This window comes from Rhinoraja longicauda, chromosome 31, assembly GCF_053455715.1.
Source record: "Rhinoraja longicauda isolate Sanriku21f chromosome 31, sRhiLon1.1, whole genome shotgun sequence".
In the NCBI taxonomy this organism is placed as follows: Eukaryota; Metazoa; Chordata; class Chondrichthyes; order Rajiformes; family Arhynchobatidae; genus Rhinoraja; species Rhinoraja longicauda.
The window spans coordinates 20,492,013-20,514,123 of record NC_135983.1 but is presented as its reverse complement, the minus strand read 5'-3'; the positions used below and the strand labels follow the sequence as shown (position 1 = coordinate 20,514,123).

The 22,111-nt window shown below is 39.6% G+C and overlaps 1 protein-coding gene across 3 annotated transcripts in view; it reads right to left on the bottom strand.

Annotated features, from left to right (window-relative positions):
- Window positions 1-22,111, bottom strand: part of tbc1d13 (TBC1 domain family, member 13) — a 35,769-nt gene that overhangs the window by 7,584 nt on the left and 6,074 nt on the right. The window contains exons 3-12 of one of the 3 annotated variants that reach the window (XM_078426427.1): window positions 19,626-19,666; window positions 18,557-18,618; window positions 15,383-15,482; window positions 12,705-12,787; window positions 12,358-12,517; window positions 11,660-11,861; window positions 9,899-10,062; window positions 8,538-8,698; window positions 6,938-6,995; window positions 2,994-3,095 (exon numbers count right to left, since the gene is read on the bottom strand). In XM_078426427.1, coding sequence (XP_078282553.1) covers window positions 2,994-3,095; window positions 6,938-6,995; window positions 8,538-8,698; window positions 9,899-10,062; window positions 11,660-11,861; window positions 12,358-12,517; window positions 12,705-12,787; window positions 15,383-15,482; window positions 18,557-18,618; window positions 19,626-19,666 — 1,133 coding nt within the window. The remainder of the gene's footprint in view (window positions 1-2,993; window positions 3,096-6,937; window positions 6,996-8,537; window positions 8,699-9,898; window positions 10,063-11,659; window positions 11,862-12,357; window positions 12,518-12,704; window positions 12,788-15,382; window positions 15,483-18,556; window positions 18,619-19,625; window positions 19,667-22,111) is intronic. The other 2 variants (XM_078426429.1, XM_078426428.1) reach the window with 2 other exon arrangements.

Sequence of the window (22,111 nt, the reverse complement as noted above, 5' to 3'; positions counted from 1 at the left end):
GTTCAAGAAACTCTGTGAACATTGAATGCCAACAGATTGTTGATCCGATTGAGCCAGAAATGTCTGCAGTACAACATCAGCCAACAAAATCCTGTCAAAACTCCCAAACTCCAGATTCAGATTGTTCCGACACTCTCCTGATGAAGCTCATCTCCACACAAACCTCAACCAGAAAGTGTGTCTGAATTGGCATCAAGTTACACTCACCTACACCATCCTTGCTGACCTACAATGATTCCTGGTATCCCATCACCACCAAAATGAAATTCTCACTGTTCAAATTCCAAAACATTGTGTATACACCCCCTCCACCCCACGCCAATTTTGTAATCCTGTTCAATCCCCATCCTCTTTCCTGAAGTACAGAGACCTTGGGCACAAGAGTAGCTCCCTCTTACCAAGAGTTTAATCGGATACACTGGTGAACTCTAGTCTGCTAGCCTAGGCAAGGTATCCCTTCTTATCCACTGCGCCGTGGCTATCTTCACAGAAAACATAGAAACTTTAAGGCATAAAATAAGACTATTTGATCCATCTTGTCGATGGTCAAAAAAGAACTGCTCAACCCACTCCCACTTTCTAACAGTGGGTTAGTAACCTTATGGGGAACAAAAATAAATATACACTGGAAAGGAGAATGGAGAGAGTTTTGAGGATTGGCAAAAGAACCTGGCACCTTCCAGGTGGGTGAAAAATGTTTATTCCATTTAAATATACAATTTTTAAAACATCAACATGCCATTATGCTCGAGTACTTGTATCTTAATGCAAATTTCCCCGGTGTTGCAAATTTCCTCGGTGTGGGACAAATAAAGGAATATATTATTATTATTTAGAGAATTCTCTTTTTTTTTTTAAACTTTCAAGCTCTATTTGCTTCTTTCAGTGGCTTCCCACTATATATTTTCATTACATAATTTTCCTCCCAAAACTCATCATTCATATACCCACTGTAAACTACACCGATTTTAATGAGTATTAAGCCCGTGTAAAGTCTTTTAATAGGAGAAGGAAAATATTGTTGCTAAATTACACAGAAAAGGAGATTAAGGAAGATGAACAAAAGTTTGTCCATCAGGTAATACTTAGAGGAACGTAAAGGAAGATGGAAAGATTTAAGATGAGAACTCTAGAGTGTGGGGCCTAGATATGTGAAGTTACAGATGCTAGTTGTGAAATGTTGAAATCCAAGGACATACTGTGTCAGATTTGGTACAGCATATAAATTCTGCTGGGAGAATGAGAGATCTAAACTGAATAGCCTTCATCTGTTGCATTAAGGATTTTATCGTCTCCATGTTTTTTCCTTCAATTGTTTTATTTAGAACTCTACCATCTAATATGTGGAGGATGCTAACCCATTGTGTAAGAAGGAACTGCAAATGCTGGTTTAAACCGAAGATAGGCACAAAAAGCTGGAGTAACTCTTTCTTCGATGCTAACCATTGTTCCTTTACAGTGAATTATTAGCCCAATTCATTTTAATCAATCTTTTATCTAACCAAACCTCACCCTTTCTAAATCTAGTGTAACGGTTTTTCATTGGTTGCTATCTTTCTGCACTATCACATTGAACTTCTAGAGTCATTACATAAGAATTCATTTTCTGCTTCCCTTCAGTTATTCAGCCTATTCGATTTCCTAGGAATAAATGAAGCAATGCTTATTTTTAGCACTATTTTTTGTTGTTACGGTATGCGATGGCACAGCGAAGCAGCTCTCTAAAAAGTTAAAGACTAGATTTTCACCTTTTCAATGTTACAAAAGATTATAAAGTTTTTTAAAATGTATCTAATTAATTAGGTGATCAGGCCTTTGGGCGGCTTAAGCAGCTTATAGAACGACGATCCACCATAGACACCAACAGCAAGGAATGAAATACCTACCAGCACCTTTATGCCTACAAAAAACACACTGTTTATTTCTCTGCCCAATGGAGAATATACTCGTTGGGGATAAATTCCTGAATAGATATTCTTCATTGTCAACTGCTTTGATGAGAAAAATCACGTTTGTTCCATTCTGTCACAATATTGTTATATCCTCCATTATTTCACCAAGCCGCCTTATTAACTCCCTCCCATCTGACTTTAACTTTTTGGTAGCTTTTCAACTCTGACCATTATGATTTAGGTCAACATAGCATCCTGGTATAACCAAGCATGGTATCTAGATTTGTTGAATCCTCATACAAGACATATCAACAATGAAAATCAATATAGTGCAATTGTGAGAAATCGGAAATATAAGCAGAAACTTAATACAAACTTGTTTTTTCTCTTTTCCAGGTCTGGTGAAGAGCTTTTGACCTGAAATCTCTATCCACAGATGCAGCCTGACCTGCCAGGTGTTTCCAGCATTTTCTACACATATGTAACACTTTATTTATAAAACATATGCTGCTCCACAACCTGCTGACAGAATTGGTTTTATCTTAAACACAAATTGTTTTTGGGTACTGACGATCTTTTGGACCTTTGCAAACCAAAGGCCGACCGACTTTCAGGGCTAATAGATATAAATGATTCTGTGGTTTGGAAGCAGGTCATCCAAGTCAGAAGGTTTATAGGTTCAAGTATTACTCCAGAGACCAGATTAACACTGCTACTGATCTACTGAGAACAAACTGCCTAGTTTCTTCTGGTCAACAATGGCTACATTTTACAAAGAGCTTCTGAACACCCAGAGGTCATGAAAAATGTGATAGAAATGCAAGACATTTTTTCAGAAGCTGCCTGATCTGTTGCCTTTCCAGTTTATTTGTGTTTTTATTTCAGATTCCCAGCATCCACAGTATGCAGATTTTAGTTTAGTGATTTGCTTATTAAAGTTTTGTTATTAATGCCTGTGCCCAAATGGAGTTGACATTATTGTACTACAACTCTGAGCGACAAAAACTTTCTAGTTTGTGTCAAATCAAACTATAAACTGACTGCAATCAGCCCAGCCTTTGCCTTTATTTTTGTTAAAGTTATAGATTTTCTAGTACTCACCAAAAACTTAGCCTTTGGGACAGAGAAATCCCCCACCCGATCTTTGGAGATGGGACCCAAAGGCAGTTCCCAGCGTGCTGCTTTTCGAAAGGAACCCACTGTCTGATAAGAGGAAGTCACTTATCAAGTTTGAAAAAAGGAAGCATCTTGTTCATGAGACACATGAGAACTGAGGTGACAAGTCAAACATTTAGAAATAGTATATATAGTAATAATACAAACACATGTTTAGACAAACATACCCAGACAGTGAAAGGTACTGACACACACAAGCAAAGTAAAGCAAAGCAAAGCAAATATGCATAGGCGGAAAGCGGGATAAGACATTTATTTTGCAGATGTAGGTAAAGGTAGATAAAGCACAGAAGGCAATCACTGACACATGCAGATAAACAAAAGTAGACAGATATTTATGTCCAACATCCGCATGAACACACACACTCGCACACAGGGAAGGACTGAGACAGATAAACACAGCAACATAAACACTGAGATGGACAGACACATTCAGGTCAGCTGAGATGAGCACAGACACTCCAGTAGTGAAGTATACATTAGAAATGTTCAGAAATTAAAAGCTCGGGCTTTGTAAAAATTCCTTGCAACATCATTAGAGGAAGGAATTAGAGAATTTAGGAAGATCACGTTAAATAGGTCTGAGGACAGTCGCTCACTAAGTGACTAATTTTACTTTTAGGGTGCTAAACTAACTCCAGTCTACTGCAGTTCCAAAGCAGAAGTCGCCCTCCCCAGGCAGCAAGAAGATCCAAAATATCAAAGTAAGAATAGTGCATTTGAAGCAACTTAATTCTTAAATTGAAGAAACAGAAAACCAAAAAAAAGACCTGATACCAAGATTTGGATTGATGAATATAGATTCCCCTTTTAAGTGAGAATTTGTTGCAGAACTTGAAGCACAGTCATTGCAATGCAAACGCAGATATAATTTGGCCATTTTCTATGATGCAGTTCTGAAACAAAATGACTTTTGATTAAAAGCATTTCAACTTTTCAAAAGACTGAAATAAGCAACGTCCTCGCCTACTGTATCCCCATGCCACTGTATGGATCATTTTTTATTATAAAGCAAGATTGCATAGCAGCAGAGACAGATCGCTGGTGAACTGGGTGGACAATAGGCAGAATAATACAGGGAAACTACTCTAGGCACATGGTCTGTCCACTAGCTGCCAGTGCAATATTCTGCACAAGTTGAAGGATTTCATTTTTATCAAATTATGTTACCACGCTATATCTACATATGATATCTGAGCAAACTCCACCACACAAGACCAAAATGATTTAAAGTAAAGTACTTCAATTTACTGCTTTGCGCGGGGTTAAACAAAGTTCAATATAGAAATGTCCAGAATTTCAGCTCAGAGTTGTTGAGAGATTCACTTTAAGTCTTCAAACTAACTATAAACCCAATATTTTCTCTTGCCTCCATCTAATTTCTTACTCCATTTCCAATTCCATTTGAGGGAAATATATTAGTTAAACTTTATTATTGAAACCCCCGTAAACAAAACTAAAATGTTCAGCACCATTTACATCAAAGAATCGATTTTCAATACCAAGTTCCACTCCAGATCTAATACCATCCCACCCTGGATATATATCGTCCATGGGTTCTTCACTATTGCGTTACAGTCCTGAAACCTTCTGCTGTGGAAGCATTATTGCCAAACAAATCACTGCCAATATTTCTAAATCATACAGCTCCTTGGGCTTGCTCCACCTTTCTTTCCTATTCTATCTCAATAACCCTCGATTCCATTAGTCCGTTGTCCCAGCCTTGAATATATTAAATGACTCAGCATTGGTTGGAGAATTCCAAAGATTCCCACCTGTGTGTGGAAATTCTTTATTTCAGTTCTGGATATCATCTTTCCTATCCTAGCTCTTCATTAAAAAATTATTCTTAGTACTCTCACTCTGTTATGTTGCCGAGAATTTTGCGCATTTCAATGAGACCTCATCTTTTTCTAAAAACAGGGAAAGAAGTCTATTCTACTTTCTCTTGATAGGAAAACCCTCGCATCCCAGGAATAAATTGTGTATAAACCTCCCCCCCCCCCCCCCATTCTACTTCCTTTCAGAATGTCTTTCCAATAAGTGTTTATCTATCTTTCCTGAAAAGGCACCTGGAATATTTTCATCAACAATCCCAAGCAGTTGGGAGTTCCTCATTCTTATGACTATGATATGATTTATTAGTGACCATTGCCCGAGATGTCTCAATGCCAATAAGAAAAACAAAAAATCTCACACCAACCAGTTCTGAAGCTTCTTCCACCTACCAGATTGTTACAATGACTACGTGTCCTTAATGTAGAAATATATCCATACTGAAATGTTACCAAATAGGATTTTGCACTAATGCATCTATTACACCAGAAGATCAAGAGTTTGGTCAGAGATAACCTTGCAAAGAGCAACTTAGAGGAATAAAGAGACATAGAAATGGATAGGGTTTTGAGAGATATACCATACCAGGCATGGGTAACTAGGTCAAATTTGGAAGGGACATCTTGGTTACCATGGGCAAGTTGGCCAAATAATCTGTTTCCATGCTGTATGACTAAGTGACAAATCTTTAGAAATGTATTACAAGAGCCTTGGCATCTACAGCCACATCTGCCAATATTCGGAGCTATCAATATCACAGACACTCGAGACAACGACAGAAGACACTCATGTTCCTTGCAGGGGGTTGGACAGGGCGCTGGAAAAGTGGAGGAGAATACAGAAAGCAAGAGGCTTGAGGTTTGAAAACAAAGATGGCAGCATTGAAAGCAAGAACTCCATTATTGCTTAACAGACCCACAAGGATAAGCTCATGCAAGTTGGGATATGGACAACAGAGTTTTGGAGTTCCACAAGTTTGCAGAGTGAAAGAGGCAGGAAGAGGAGAAAAAGTAAATGGAATTCCTCATTAAAAGAGGCAATAAGAGTGGAATTCCTTCAGGGCTTCCTTTGTCTTCTGTGTGTTTGCACAATTGACCTCCAGTCTCTGAAAAACAACCTTTTGTGACCTTCGATGTGAGAAGCTGGTTATTTTGGAAATTACAAGCCATAGTCAATTGTACAATGCTGTTGGATCTCGTGGTACTACAACAGCACTATTTATGTTCATTGCAACTGCTTGCACCTTGGAGTGAAAGGCATCTCCAAAGCACATCAGTGTAGGGACTGGGGTGAGGGAGATGGGAAAGAAGGCTGGGCAGCACCAGGAGAGCCATCCCCAAAAGTGTGACCATACAAGCTACAAACAAAAGGGTCCAGCAAAGGGAGGCACTAAGCTAGCACAAGACACAACAGAAAACAAATATTTATCAATATTATTTAATAGTTCCTGTACATCTTGCAGAGCTCATTCCACAGCAACAGACAACTGTGGAAAGACATTAAATGCTACAATAAGTAGTGCTATTTGGTTGTGTTGGTATGGTTAATTTACCTCTGTAGAATAGCAGACTTATGTTTTAGCCAAGTGCTATCACTGATGCCTTTAAATAAGATGGTGCAGAAATCACACTCTCATCAGTCCCTGAGAATGGATGCCAGAGCTCAAGCTCGGTGCAAGCACCCAGAAGGATACCCATTTTTTAAATGGAAATGGGTGAACCCATTCAATGATGTACTTCCAAAACACCTTTCCATGTTAACAGGACCAACCCCACCTCTCAATTAATTCATAAAAATTATTATGGCATGGGTGGATGAAGCATTCACATCAAAGGCCAGAGTATGGTAAAAGTGTGGAGATACCTAAACAACAACACTTCCGCCCTCCTGGATTGTTAACCAGTCTAAGCTCTTCAAAGGTTAAAAGATGAACAGCTAAAGTGGTCGGAACCTTATTTTGTTTCTTCAGTAATAACCTAGACAATCTTAAAATGTAATTTCATGATTCGATTATATTTTTAACATTTCCTCACCTGTAGCAATCTCATGTTTATTGTGAAGTCTCCTGCTAGCAACTGATCCCGAATTAAACTGCAAGAGAAGCACAACAACTTTCACTAACATGCAATAATTACGTTTTTTTAAATCTTGACAGGTGCCCTTTCACTGTCCGTGAGACAAAACTATCGTGATAATGTCTGAAATTATTTAAATCTGCTCAAATAAATTTAGTTGTATTCCAGCATCAACTTTAAAAAAATGATTTGTAAAGTTTAACCAGCTGTACAAGTGGGTAAGTTTTAACCTTGCAAATGTTGATTGGCGAGGTAATTTGCACTTCCAACTTACTGAATCCAGCTTTATTTTTTGCAAGAAATCATGTAGTTTTAGTTCCAGTACTCCAGGACTGCACTTAATAACAATCTCTCTAACTTGACAGCATGGTACGACAAGAATGTATATTCTATTTCAAATACGTTCATATTTGACAGGACACCCTGCACTCTCACAATTTTACCAAAGGAAATTTGTTCAATACATTTATTTGATTTTCAGATTTCCTGGTCGTACTTAGGTTTATTTTCTGTTTCTCATTCATTATAGCAATTAAAAATGCACATTTCTTTCACAGCTTCAGAACATCTCAAATATTTTACACTCAATAAAGAATTGGTCACTGTTAACAATGTAGGAAACATGAAAACTAATTTGAACATAGCTAGATTTCATGAACAGAAATAAGATAATGACCACATAAATTATTCCAGTCATATTGGCTGAAAGATAAATAATGCCCAGGATAACCGGAAAATAAACCCTGCTCCCCTGCTCTTGAAATAATGCTACAAGGATAGGTGGGGTTCAGTGCACCCAAGAGATGGGTCATTCTAACAGTTTGGCATTTCCCCAGCACTGAATTGGTGCATAAACCTAAAGGTGGGCTCAAAAACTGGGTCATTGATAGTACCCACAGCCGATGCATGAATTGAACTTCAGAAATACTTGAAAAAGCTAAATTCTCAAAGATCTGTGTATGGACCAAGAGTAATGGGACAAATTAGATAAAACTTAAGGAACAAGGGATGAAAGATGCTGACAGCTGCTCTTAAAAATAAAACATTTGTTAAAAAGTATCAGCCATGTACAAATGAGTTAAATGGACTACAATACTCTAATGCTCAATTCCCTGATAACCTTTTAGAACACAGCACAGTACAGCACACAAACAGGCTCTTTGGCCCACAATGTCCGTGTTGAACAAGATGCCAAGTTAAACTAATCTCTTTTGCCCACACATGATCCATATCCCTCCATTCCCTGCAGATCCATGTTCCTATCGAAAAGCCTCTTAATTGCCACTTTCATGTCTGCCTCCACCACTACTTTCTGGCAGCATGTTTTGGGGCACACAATACTTTGTGTAAAAACCTTTCCCTACCACCTCTGGTTCCTACCACAGCAGGTGACATGAAGAAGCTTACAAATAAACGGACCAGGCAATTTCAATGTACCCGACTGTCGGACAGCCTTGGCTAGCCTCACATTAAAAACAAATTGAAAAGAAAGCACTGCATCTTTAAAATAGCACAACAGCTCTCCCACGTCAGAAAAATTATGGATTTTGCAACTTACATCAACATGGCACAGCAGACCAGGATGAGGAAATCAAATCTGTCGACATCAGAAAAGAGGGAATCCCATATTCGGATCACGTCAGGAAGAAGGAACTCCTGGGACAGCAGCAGTGTGAGCCAGCGAAAGGCAAAAAATTGTGGCTTGATATTCTGTTCTTGCTGGAATGTAAACATGTCAAGCAATGGCCTGAATTATATAAATGCTATTGCATAGTATTTAAAGTGCAAATACAGGCCATTACATTTCCACAGCATAACGCTCCCTCAAGGCTTTCTCCCACTCAGCTAAGAGTGTCATCAGTAAGATCTTCTGCCACTTTGTGTATTTGTGAAGCTTCCCTTTAATTTCATTCGTGCCAATTATCTCACCTGCCAATTAGTCCAATATTCCTTCAGCATAATCAATATTAACACAATATACTGAAAGATAGATCATCCTAACAGTTTGTCATTTCCCCTGTACTGGATTGGTGCATAAACGTAAAGACGGGTTCAAGCTTGTAGAATCCAACACAAAAACTGGGCCATTGATGGTACCCACATCCGATGCATGAATTGAGCTTAAGAAATACTTGAAAAAGTATCCCAAAGACAGTTATCAAATACAAGTTTTACACCCGATTGTCCCAAGTTTTACAACCAACTATCTAGTACTAACTATGAGCTTGGTAAAAGAAGGTGTTTTAAGGAGGAGTGGGCAATGGATTTAAGGCGTGAATTCCAGGGCTTTAGCTTAGATGGCTGAATGCAAGTCTGCCAATGGGTGAGGGAAATGAATGAGAAATGTGCCTGGAAAAGTGCAGAAATCTCTGGAACTGAGAGCGTAGAATTGGTGGGTTGGAAGAGTTTACAGAGGAACAAGACTATCAAAGAGTTTGATCACAACGATAAAATGTTAAAATCAAGGCCTTGTCAGACCAATTGCTATTGTCAGTGAGTAAAAGGATGAATGGATTTCAAACACTCTTCATTGTTCAATCTTATTCATCTCAATACACGTTTCATACAATTAGTTAATACAATTACTTAATACAATTAGTGGGTGGCACAGCGGTAGAGTTGCTGCCTTGCAGCACCAGAGACCCGGATTAGATCCTGACTACAGGTGCTTATTTGTATGGAGTTGGTACATTCTCCCCGCGACCTGCGCAAGTTTTCACCGAGATCTCTGGTTTCCTCCCACATTCCAATGGCGTACAGATTTGTAGTTTAATTGGCTTGGTATAATTATAAATTGTCCCCTGTGTGTAGCATAGTATAAGTTCGCGGGGATCGCTGGTCGGAGCTGACCCAATGGGCTGACGGGGCCTGTTTCCACATTGTATCTCTATAACTAAAATTTAAAACACCACTTCATACCAATTTAAGATACAGATCCATGTCTTTCTCCTTCAGTGTAGAGTAAACGTTCTCCATTTTGTATGTGATCCCACACTGAGAGTCATCTAGGCTCTTGATGAAATTGTCCCTGATTTCTGACATCAGATTTGTGAAGCAAAAAAATGTGTCTGCTTCTGCGTGTTCTGTATGATTCAGGGAAACAAGAGAAAGTGTAAAATATACAGAATTCCTTCCCCCCCCCCCCCCCCCCCAAATTTCTAACTAGAAAGAAAAACACTAACACAGAATAAATTTGTGATTTATGTTATGGCCTTAACATTACAAAACACACCAGGGTGTGTTTTAACAGTCAGAATCTAACACCAAGCCTCATTATTAAATTGGAAGGCAAATGGCCAAATACTTAGTCAGTTTTCAGGAGTGTTTTAAGGGAGGAAGTAAAGCAGAGAAATTTGGGATGATAATGTCATAGCTTATGGTCGTTGTAGAGCTGGAAGATATTACATAGACTGGAATCTCCGGGTGGAGGGAGAGGGACGGTGTGGGGGGCAGGCAACTTGGGAGCAATTTGAAATCCAAAATAAAAAACCTAAAGCTGAAGCACGAGTTATATGTATTCCTCAAATCAGCAAAGAGATGGAAAACCCTTCATCATTTGATGGCACCTGCAGCCACACAGACTAAGAATGTCTACCTTTAACTGAAAGTCAGTGCTGAGTTATGAAGTTATGGGTACTCCAATTATCACCGGGTCTCCTGTCCCCAGGATAAATGATAAAACCACTCATGCCTCTTGAACTGATAAATGTCCAGTGACCCCAGATTGGAAGTACGTATGATCAGGAAGGACAAGGTCTGGTTCAGTTACGAAGCATTACTTAGATAAGTGGATTACAAATACACATTGACAAACTTTTGGAATTATTTTTTTTTTTAAACCAATGGCCATAATTCTAAAATGTCACAGTTATAATGATATGGATTGCATTATTATTTGGGATTGTTGTTAAAAATATTTCAGATGCCCTTTCAGGGAAAGATGGATAAACATTTAATGGATAAATTAATGGTAAGACAGACTGAAAGAAAGTTATATAGAACACCCGTTTATTTCTGGGATGAGAGGGCTTTCTGATCAGGAGAAAGTAGAAGCGACTTATCTTCCATGTTTACACATAAATGAAAAGGGATCTCAAAGAAATACACAAAATATTTGGCAGCTCTAACAGAATGAGTACTGAGAATATTTTTTAATAGAGAATGAGGAAAAGATGATAATCCAGAACTGAAATAAAGAATTTCCACACAGCGAGTCAGGAATTTTTGGAATACTACCAGTGGGCTGTGAATGCTTAGTCACAATATATTCATGGCTGGGATAATAGAGACTTAGATACTGATGGAATCGAGTGTTATTGAGATAGAATAGAAAAAGTGGATCTGACATAAGTGATGCAGGCTCAAGGAGTTGTATGAATACTGGTATTTGTATTTATTATTGCCTACAAACATTGTAATATGTGAGTTGGTTCAAAGGACATCTTTCTGTGACATAAATTCGAGTTAGTCAAGAATGACCCCATCCAATTGTTGCCCCATCCAACAAAGGTGATAGAAAATGGTTGAACACCAGTTAAGGAATGGGATTGTAGGGAGAGCACGAGGTCAGAATTATATATCATTCATTAATCTTGTATTATTGATATTATAATACAATATTATATATCATTCATTAATCTTGTTTCTAGTATTTCTATGACAGAACTTTTACAGCCTCACCTTTCCACTCAGTGTTAGGATCTGTAGCAAAGGTATAGTAAACTGGACCCACAATCTCATTCATGCCCTGCACATAAGCGATTCCTGGGTTCAGCTTGGCATAAACGAAGAGGATCCTCTCGACCACCTCCCAGTGAGCTTCACAGCCGTTGGGGAGCACTTCATATTCATTGGCCGAGGTTGTTTTGCGAGGGGAGCAAACCTAATGAAAGAGGGAGGAAAAGTGAAGGATGCAACTGGAAATCAAAGCTGGTTAACATTGAACGTAAAACAGCACAAGAATAGGCCCGCAATGTCCTTGCCAAACATGATGCCATGTGAAACTAATGTCTGCATGTGATCCATATCCCTCCATCCTCTGAATATGCTTATCTAAAGCCTCTTAAATATCGCCATTGTATCTGTGAGCATTTTATCATCGCAAAGTACAGGATAGTTTCAATTAATTTAAATTAATCTATATGCTGGTAGTTAGACACAATGCTCTTAAACACGATGGTAAAATTCAATGCAGAAAGATGAAACTTTAATTAATGAGATGAGTTATCAACAAAGATTACGAATCTTTTTGATACACCACTGAGGGAAAATGCCAACAAGATTAACCCGAGCAAAAATTAGATGATACAAATGCAAGTCCTTGCCAGACTGAATCGGTTATTAAAGGTATAGGAAAGATGCCGCTGTGCAGAGCTTACATTTGTTACACCGCTCCGATTATGTGCAACTGTCTGGGATTTCAAAGTGGTTTGCTCGACCCGCCTGCGAAGTGTTTCAAACTCATTTTGGGGATCCATAATCAGAAGGCATGGATAGTCAGTGGGTCGCTGGAAAAACGCCATGTCGGGATACAGTCGCCTGGAAGAGAGAAATTAGGTGGAGTGCATTAGAAACAGTTTAAAAAGCAGAAATGGGTCACTTCAGTTTAAAATACAAAAAGTCATTTTCTAATCTCCCCCAGCTTTTCACTGTAAATCCTTTCATGTCTCCCAATTATCCCAATGAAATCAAATATGCCTTTTTAGTAGAGTCCTTCAATCCTTACCGGACATCTTTGTCAATCTGCAGGAGAACCTCATTGTCTTTGAAGTAAGTGTTCCATCGACTATCAGGGTTAGGATTCAAGGGCTGTTCAGAAAAGAAATAAAGAAATAGGATAAGAACAAAGGTAGACACAAAATGCTGGAGTAACTCAGCAGGACAGGCAACATCTCTGGAGAGAAGGAATGGGTGACATTTCAGATCGAGACCCTTCTTCAGACTGAAGCCTGAATCAGTCTGAAGAAGGGTCTCGACCCGAAACGTCACCCATTCCTTCTCTCCAGAGATGCATGTCTCGCTGAGTTACTCCAGCATTTTGTGCCTAACTTCAATTTAAACCAGCATCTGCAGTTCTTTCCTACACATTTGGGAGAAGAACAATTTCTGTTGCAATATGTAAAAGGAAACCTTGCTGGAAATTGAACCATATTTTTTAGAAGCAAAATTATATTTGTCAGCAAGGACAACTTGTATTTACACAGCAACCTTTGTCATTGTAAAACACACCAAGACCCTTCATTCGAGAGATTATCAAACAAAATTTAACTCTAAACTACATTGGAATACAGTAGAACAAATGATCAACAACTTGACCACAGACTGGTTTAAAAGTGCATCTAACAGGGCAGAGCAATTTAGAGAAGAAATTCTAGACCATTAGGCGCATGGTGGACCAAAAAAATAATTTAAAAATAGGGGTGTTCGAGAGCCCAGGATTGAAAGAGTTTGATGTGACAGAGCAGGAGGGAAGTTCGAGAACCATTTGAAAGAAAATATAAGATTTCTAAGTAATAAGATATTGGCAGACCAGGAGACAATGAATGTTAAATATATAATGGAGGATCATAGTTAAGATTTAGTCATCTTCATTGTTTTGTTTCCTTTCTCATGTTTGACTATTTAGGTCTTTCACTGAAATATGTAAGTAAAGCATACTTTTAACACAAATAGTTATCCTACCAATAACAGCAGAAACCACCAGCTGAATTTCTCATGTAATGTTTTCTTACAACATGGGAGGCCATTCGACCCACTGAATCTTTGCCAGCTCTCACAGCATTACCATCAGGCCTCTTCGAAGGATCATTTGAAAGGTACGGCAAGAAAACAGGCTCTTCGACCCATGGACTCCACGCACCCATGCCACCGTCTGCCCCCCCCCCTTTGTTGTTTTCATTCTCGCAGTGATTTATTTATATATTCTATAGCATCGATAGGGAAGTGGCATTCTTAATCTCGTTGTACTTGTACAATGACAATAAAGATATTGTATTGTATCGAGCCCACGCCAACCATTGATCATCCATTCACACTAGTTCTACGTTTTCCCACTTTTGGTTCCTCTCCTTACACTCCAGAGGGCAATTTACAGAGGTCAATTAGTCTACACACCCACACATCCTTGGGATGTGGGAGGAAACCCAAGCGGTGACAGGGAGAATGTGCAAACCCTACACAGACTGAACCTGGGTCTCTGACCGAACCTGGGTCTCTGACCGAACCTGGGTCTCTGACCGAACCTGGGTCTCTGGCGCCGAGAGGCAGCAGTTCTATTAACTGCGCCACTGTCATCATTTATTCTCCCATTTATTTCTCTCTCTCTCATGCCCGTACATCTATACTAAAGGGCTATTTACAGTTAGCAATTAACTACCAGCACATCTTTAGGATGTGAAAGGATACTGGAGCACCTGGAAGAAATTCACATGGTCTCAGGGAGAACTTGCAAATTCCACAGGAAGCATCCAAGATCAGGATGAGTTTATGCTCCAACTTGAAACAGTTGTCAGACCTCAAACTACTGCAAGTAGTTCTAGTCACTACACGATTGGAAAGATGCGATAAAGCTGAAGAAGATGCAGAAACCATTCATCAACAAGCTGCCTGGGATGGAACATTTGTGCAGACATGATTAAGGTAGATAAAATTGAGAGGTGTAGACAGGATAGGCCTCAGGAAACCTTTCCTCTTAAAGGTGAATAAAACTGGAAGATGTAGACTTAGGGCAAGGGGCAAGAGATTTAGAGGGGATCTGAGGAGGATCTTTTACATCCACAAAGTAGTGAGTACCTGGAATGCCAGAGAGAGTAATGGAAACAGAGTAACTGACACCATTTAAACAATACGACACAAGCACTTGAATCACACTGGCATTGAAGGCGACAGACCAAATGCAGGAAGATGGGATTAAAATAAATGAGTGTCCACTGGTCAACATGGGTCAGCCAAATGGTCTGTTTTTTTTAATACTGGAAGACTATAAACCAAGATCATCGCAGTCATGCAGAAGCACTAGTACTAACTGCTGGGTCACTATGCCACTCCTAATAGTCTACCCCTGGCATTGTAATGTCGTATTTATTGATTGAAAGGTGCAGCATGGAAACAGGCCATTTGGCCCACCAAGTCCACACCAACTATCGATCATCCGTGCACACTAGTTTTATGCTACACCACTCCTACTCAGACACGAGGGATAATTTACAGAGGCCAATTAACCTACAAACCCACATGTCTTTGGGATGTGGGAGGAAACCAGATATCCCAGAGGAAACCTATTTACACAGCACCAGCGGTCACCACCAATCCTAAACAAACAAGATGATATAGTAGTCAACATCTAAAATTAATTGACCATTGCAAGTTCTTTCCCTTCAAGAAAGAAGGCAAATTGAGACTCACGTGGTCTTCCAATGTGACATCCTCCCGGAAGAAGCCCAGATTTGCCTTGGCAATGCCAGGCTGAATAATCATCTCCTTCAAGAACTGTGCATAAATTTCCCTGCAAATGAATACACCACATGGGGTCAGATCAAACACAGATCGATTCACATGGCCAAACAAAATGCTTTCCTTATGCTATCAAAATTCATCCTGATAACTTCCTCCCACTGTAGAGGCATTTTTTTTCTAAAATGCTATGAAAGACCAAATTTATTTTCTGCCAATGCAAGTTTGTGTCCCGTTAAAGCAGCAAATGATGGCACACAACGAAGGCAATTTTAATTAAGGTTTTGGCTGCAGAGCTGAAATGTTTCAGCACTGAACGATTCAGCATTTTACGACTACTTTGTTTTCGCAACAAAGGCACAAAAAACAAAATTTCCAGTTCTTTAAAATATCATAAAGACAAGATTACGTCAATCTAAAATAACTAAACTAGAAAAATAGATACCTAATGGAAGTTATTTAAAATAGACTATAGAATTATCCAGCAGACAAGGAAACAATTCGCCCTTTTTGGTGTGTGGTGACTTTTTGGAATAGGAATCAGCCACTTGAGGTAAAAGAGACAAACACCTGGATCAGAAGCACTGTAAGTGTGAGGGGAATCACCCATAGGTTCTAAAATAAGAGATTGTGCCTGCTTCTTACAAGGTCGACCCAAATCATCACCTATTCATGTCCTCCAGAGATGCTACTTGACCTGCTGAGTTACTCTAGCACTTGTGTCTTTTTATGTAAATTATAAGACTGTTTTTGCGGCAGCCAGGTGCACAGAATAAAAATCAACAGCCACTCCCAGTTCCTGACACAAGAAGCTGGCTCTACCTCAAACTGGAAATTTTTAATGGAATGTAAGCACTGGTTTGGTGAGTTCACTACAATTATGTTCTCTCCACACAAGTTAATTAAAGTGGAATTTCCACATGTGCAGGAACTGAAGAGCAAACACTGGGATGAATAACCAACCCACTATTGTTGGAACTCCAAATCATTTCAAATCACGGTAGCGCAGCGGTAGAGTTGCTGCTTTACAGCGAATGCAGCGCCGGAGACTCAGGTTCGATCCTGACTACGGGTGCTGCACTGTAAGGAGTTTGTACGTTCTCCCCGTGACCTGCGTGGGTTTTCTCCGAGATCTTCGGTTTCCTCCCACACTCCAAAGACGTACAGGTATGTAGGTTAATTGGCTGGGTAAAATGTAAAAAAAATTGTCCCTAGTGGGTGTAGGATAGTGTTAATGTACGGGGATCACTGGGCGGCACGGACTTGGAGGGCCGAAAAGGCCTGTTTCCGGCTGTATATATATGATATGATATGATATGATCAGTCACTTCTAATGCAGGTTCAGTTATCAACCATACAATCAGGCTGCTGGATTATTTCAAATGTGCAGCTTGTAAAGCTTCTTTAAACCTGGAGGAACAGCACCTTTGTCCTGCCTCTCCTCCCAGATTTTTCCTCCACCCTACAATCAGTCTGAAGAAGGGTCCCAACACAAAACATCACCTATCCATGTTCTCCAGAGATGCTGCCTGACCCACTGAGTTACTCCAGCAATTAGTGCCCTTTTCTTTCAAATGAAATCATTCCACTGATATCATTGACAGCCCTGTCAAGATAAAGCATTTTGCATTGCTTCTGGGTTTTTGAGTTGTGCAACATGACCTTGATAAAAAGTTTGTGCAAAAAAACACCTGTGTACAATGAGTAAGGCTTCATGCAATGTCCTAAGGGCACCATGAACAAAGATACCAGATCCGATTGAGTGAGTGTCAGCCATTTGACAACACATCACGAGAATGCTCAAACAAGTACCTGGGAGCAGCATGACTGGTGATGAGAAAGTCAGATCCTTCAAGCAAATCAGCAGTCACAAAATGACAGCTGTGGTGGGGAAGAAACTGTCACTTGTCTTCAGGAATGTCCATTGACAATTACGATTTAGAAAGAGATGCACTGTTTTTTGTCAGCGTTCATCCTGACAACTTTGTAACACTGGAATCTTATGCTCCACAAGCTGTTCCGAAGGAAACACGCTGACACAAACATCAGCTACTGCTGCAATATCCAGAGATTCAGTGAAAGAATCTATTTGGTCTCCCTGAAACAAGCTGGGGCTAGTGCAAAGAGTTATCCATGTCTATGGGTTAACGGGAGGTATAGGTCCAGAACATTGTGCTAGGAGATGCACTACAGCTTGATGCACTGCTAAATCTTCGCAGTGAAGGCCACATATTAAGAGCAACCTGGCTCATCACACCGAGAAGCTAGCACTTGCATATAATCTCTTAGGTTGCTTGTACGAAAATATACAAACAACTTTTAAGTGGGATGAGGCAAGGCTGAGTGCATTGTTTTTGCACTTAACAAAATCACGCTTCATGGTCCGTGACAGTTTTAATGTACTGGTATATGTCAAACCAATTTTTATTAATGAAGTTTATTACTGGAGAAAATAGTGACTAAACTATAATTAGAACATCCTCCTTGTGTAAATCCTTTAGAAAACACAGTGTCCATGAAAAGTAAATTCATGAGGCAGATCCTTTTCATTCAGGCAATTACCATTATATTCCACAGCACATGCACAAAGGGTGGAAACTTAAAGACCATCCCTTTTTTATTTGTTATTATCCTTATTCATGCATTCCACTTCAGAGCATCTATGGGACATTGTAGAGAACAGGGAGAATAAGTGGTGAAAAAGGCCTGTGTACAAACATTACATTATTTCCTCTGTTTTTTTTTCTTCAGATTCTATAAAACGACATTGTGGCCATTGGTGTCAAAGTGGCAATAGGTTTTAAAACTTTCTCTCTTCCCCTAAAATACAAAATGACAACTCATTGTTCGAAGATTACATCCCTGTTTTTTACATGCATCAAGCCTTCACCAATATCCTCACCAAATTACAGGATTTATTTTACAATCCCAAGAAGTGAGGCCCATTCCTGAGCACTGAGGAAAATGCAGCTCCTCACTAATATGAAAAAAGCTCTGAAAATGCACAGTAGGTAAGGCTACATCTTCAATGCAAAATGTTAGCTTGGTTTTTCTTTCCCTTTCTGTTTTTATTTTAGATTTCTAGCACCTGATGCATGTTTTTTATTTTCGTATGCAGTTCTTCACCTTTGTTTTTTCAAGGAAGAGCTCCACTGAGCCTGTTCTAGGGGGAGGTAATTGAGGAGAATCTGAGAGGAGACAAAAAAAAAATCATGGATTAAGACACAGCTGGCAAACCAGGAAAGAGTGAATTTTTACACCATTTAGAGCACAGAAATAGATCTTGTAATCCTTAGATCCGTGGCACTACCTCACATAACCATCAATATTCCTTTTTATTTATTTCCCTCTCATGCATTTATTCAACTTACTTATGTTATTCACCAAGCCCTGCAATTTTACCACTATTTCGTTAACAACATTTATCCTGAATTCTTAATTAATATCTAGACATCAGTGTTATCTTTATGGGTCTTAGTTTGGTCTCCCCACTGTGTAAACAATCCCCATCAGCAAACTCTTATCTAATCATAAAGAACTCTGGACCAACTACATGCATTTATATAACATATAATGGCAAATTGATTTATGGAGCTTTATGGGTGTATTACCCAAGCCACATAATAGAAAAGATATTAAGTACTATGATCAAAACCTTGGTTGTAAAGGTAGGTTTTAGGAATATATTATCCCATCACCTTCAAATACGCTTCTATGCAAAACCCTTTTAAAAATGTATGATTTAGTTTACTTTGCATTAACGTTGTAATTAAAAAATAGATATTTCAGCAGACACACAGACCTAGACATGCTGGCGGGAGCATTTTCTAATCCAATGGTTTCTAGAAGGTGGATTCTGACAGACCAATTCCTTTGAAGAATCAGTTTTCACATTCCCCAGCACACACAAATGGATTGAGAGCAATTACTCAATTTAGCTGGAATTCCCAAACTTCCTACATGTTGTTGGAACCTACAGTAATGACATTTTCTGGACAGTGCAGAGAGCAAGCTTGAAAACAAAAATTGAAAGAAAATTGTTTTATTTCTCTGAACACCTTTGTTTACCGGCTATTAAAAGTGTGGGAAATAACAAAAGACCAGGCAGATCAAATGAGCACAGGAGGCCATGTGATAAAAATGGAAGGGAATCTTCCAATGCTGGCAACCCTAATGATCTCAAATGAAAACTTACCTTCCAGCAAAGCGAGCGGAGTCCTCCTTCAAATGGAATTCCTGTGAGAAGCAGGTAAAAAGCTCAGACTTGGTTAAAGACCATTGTGAAATATAAAAGAGAAAAGGTACATTACGCCCACAATTTTAGAGTCGTAAAGAGATACAGCATAGAAGTAGGCCCTTCTACCCCCCTAGACAATGCCAACCATCAACCATTTATTTACACTAAACCTACATTAATCCCATTAAAAAAAGTATTGTCCTCGCATTCTCATTAACACCCCATAAATTCTACCACTCACCCACACACCTGGGGCAATTTACAGCAGCCAATTCACCTACCAGGCCAAATATATTTGGGATGTGGGTGGAAACCAGACGACCCAGAGGAAGTCCATCCAGTCACAGCTAGAACCTGCAAACTGCACACAGACAGCACCGGATTGCTGTCGGGATTGATCTCGAGTCCCCGGGTCTGAGGCGACAGCATGTCAAGCTGTGCCACTATATTGAAAACTTTATTATTTTCTTAATGACTCAGAAAATCACGCAATTCAAAAGACGAAGCTCATTTCAACCCATCAAGTCTATACTAGCCCCTTGTAGAACAGTCATGAAAGTTCCATTACCCTTTTTTCCCCATGACCTGCAAATTATTCTCTTTCACGTGCCTGTTTTGTTCCTTTTAAGACACTGATTGACTTTGTTTCCAATGCTGAAGTGGAAACCCACGGACATAGGGAACGAGTATACAGGATTACTATATACTATAAAAGCACATTGTAGGACTAAAATGGACCAAATAAGCAGGCTCAGTAACAAGGGATAAGATGCGAGCAGTCAGGGAAACTCATCTTAGAGAAAGCCTCAACATCACAGAAAGTTCCAAGACCTTCGCAAGACCTTACAAACCAGCACGCCTTTAGAATGAGGGAGGAAACCGGAGCACCCAGAGGAAAGCCACGTGATGACAGGGAGAACATGAAAACTCTACACTGACAGCATCTGAAGTCAGGTTCGAACCGGGTTTCTGACGCTGTGAGGCAGCAGCTCTACCAGCTGTGCCACTGTGCTGCAGGTTCTGCATAAAAAATAGTGGTTTCGCATTCTATCACCCTGTTTATGAATTCAAGGAACGCATGTGTTTTAATAAATACTCTCTTCACTTTCATAGATTTATGCATATGTACACCCATACCCCTCTGCTCCTTCATAGGTTATAGAATCATTTTGTCTCTTGTGGTCTCCCCCAACACTTTTTCTCACTTTATACTGGAATCATGCTTAATCCAGAAGAGTGTCGATTTGTTATTGTGCTCTTGATTCTCTGGTCTGAATTGGGCAGGTAGATACACCTCCGACCTTTAAAAAGGGTATCCATTTGTGCCGCTGTACTGGGAACCTGGCACAAATCCCTGCCATCTATGCATCGTGCAAGCTAGTCATCATAGATAAACCTCCAAGCTGGGGAGAGTTGTGTAGCCAAACAAAGAGAAGAAAAGATGGCAGCTTCCATTATATCACAGTTGGTGATCAAAGTGACTGTGATATCTGGGCCGTCTGTCAACACACTGTGTAAATGTTGCCCAGCAACCCTCAGCCTTTAAGGCAGCCTCTCCAATCCAAGCCCTGAGCAATTCATTACTGTACGAACAGCAGTAGACGACACAGGTTTGCACCAAGTTCCCAGCAGAGCAGCGTGATCAGTAACAATTAACCATATATAGTACTTTAATGACACCTTCCGCTGCCAATTCCACTCATGCATTCATTCCGAGTACTAACTGAGGTACATTCCTCAGTATTAAATTTCATCTGACACTTGTTTGGCCATTCAACCAGCTACCTCTGTCCAATGCTCTCCTCCTCAGAATACAATCCAAACGGATACTGAATAATGCACGAGAATAACAAAGTGGGACATAAGCATTACATGCGTTTTAGGACCTCAGCAGGTCAGGCAACACCTGTGGAGTAAATGGACAGAATACATTTTGGGTTGGGACCCCTTCTTCAGACTGAAGAGCCCCAACCTGAAATGTTGTCTATCCATTTTCTCCACTGATGCTTCCTGACCCACTGAGTTCCTCCAGTGTTATGTTTTGCTCAAGATTCCAACATCTGCAGTCTAGTGTCATCACACTTGCTTTTCTGCAGTACTTTCAACCTATTATGAACTTTTTACTATATTACACTACTCCATATTATTAATTGTGAATAAGCCAATATTTTAGGTTAATTTTGAGATATTAAATTGAAAGCAGATTGTTGTAAGTAATACGTATTTGGGTCACATGAATCTGTAAGAGCACAATCTTTAAACATTACAATTTATTAATCACAGGGATAGAGAGATTAGATTTTGGATTTTGTTGAGTTGTCGAGAGACAAAATACTTCCATACAGGAGCACAAACCAGCATCTCGCTACATCAAACAGTTCTCAATTAAGGACTGATACAAATGTTCGCAGGCATCTTGCCACCCATTCTCCAGAATCTGATAT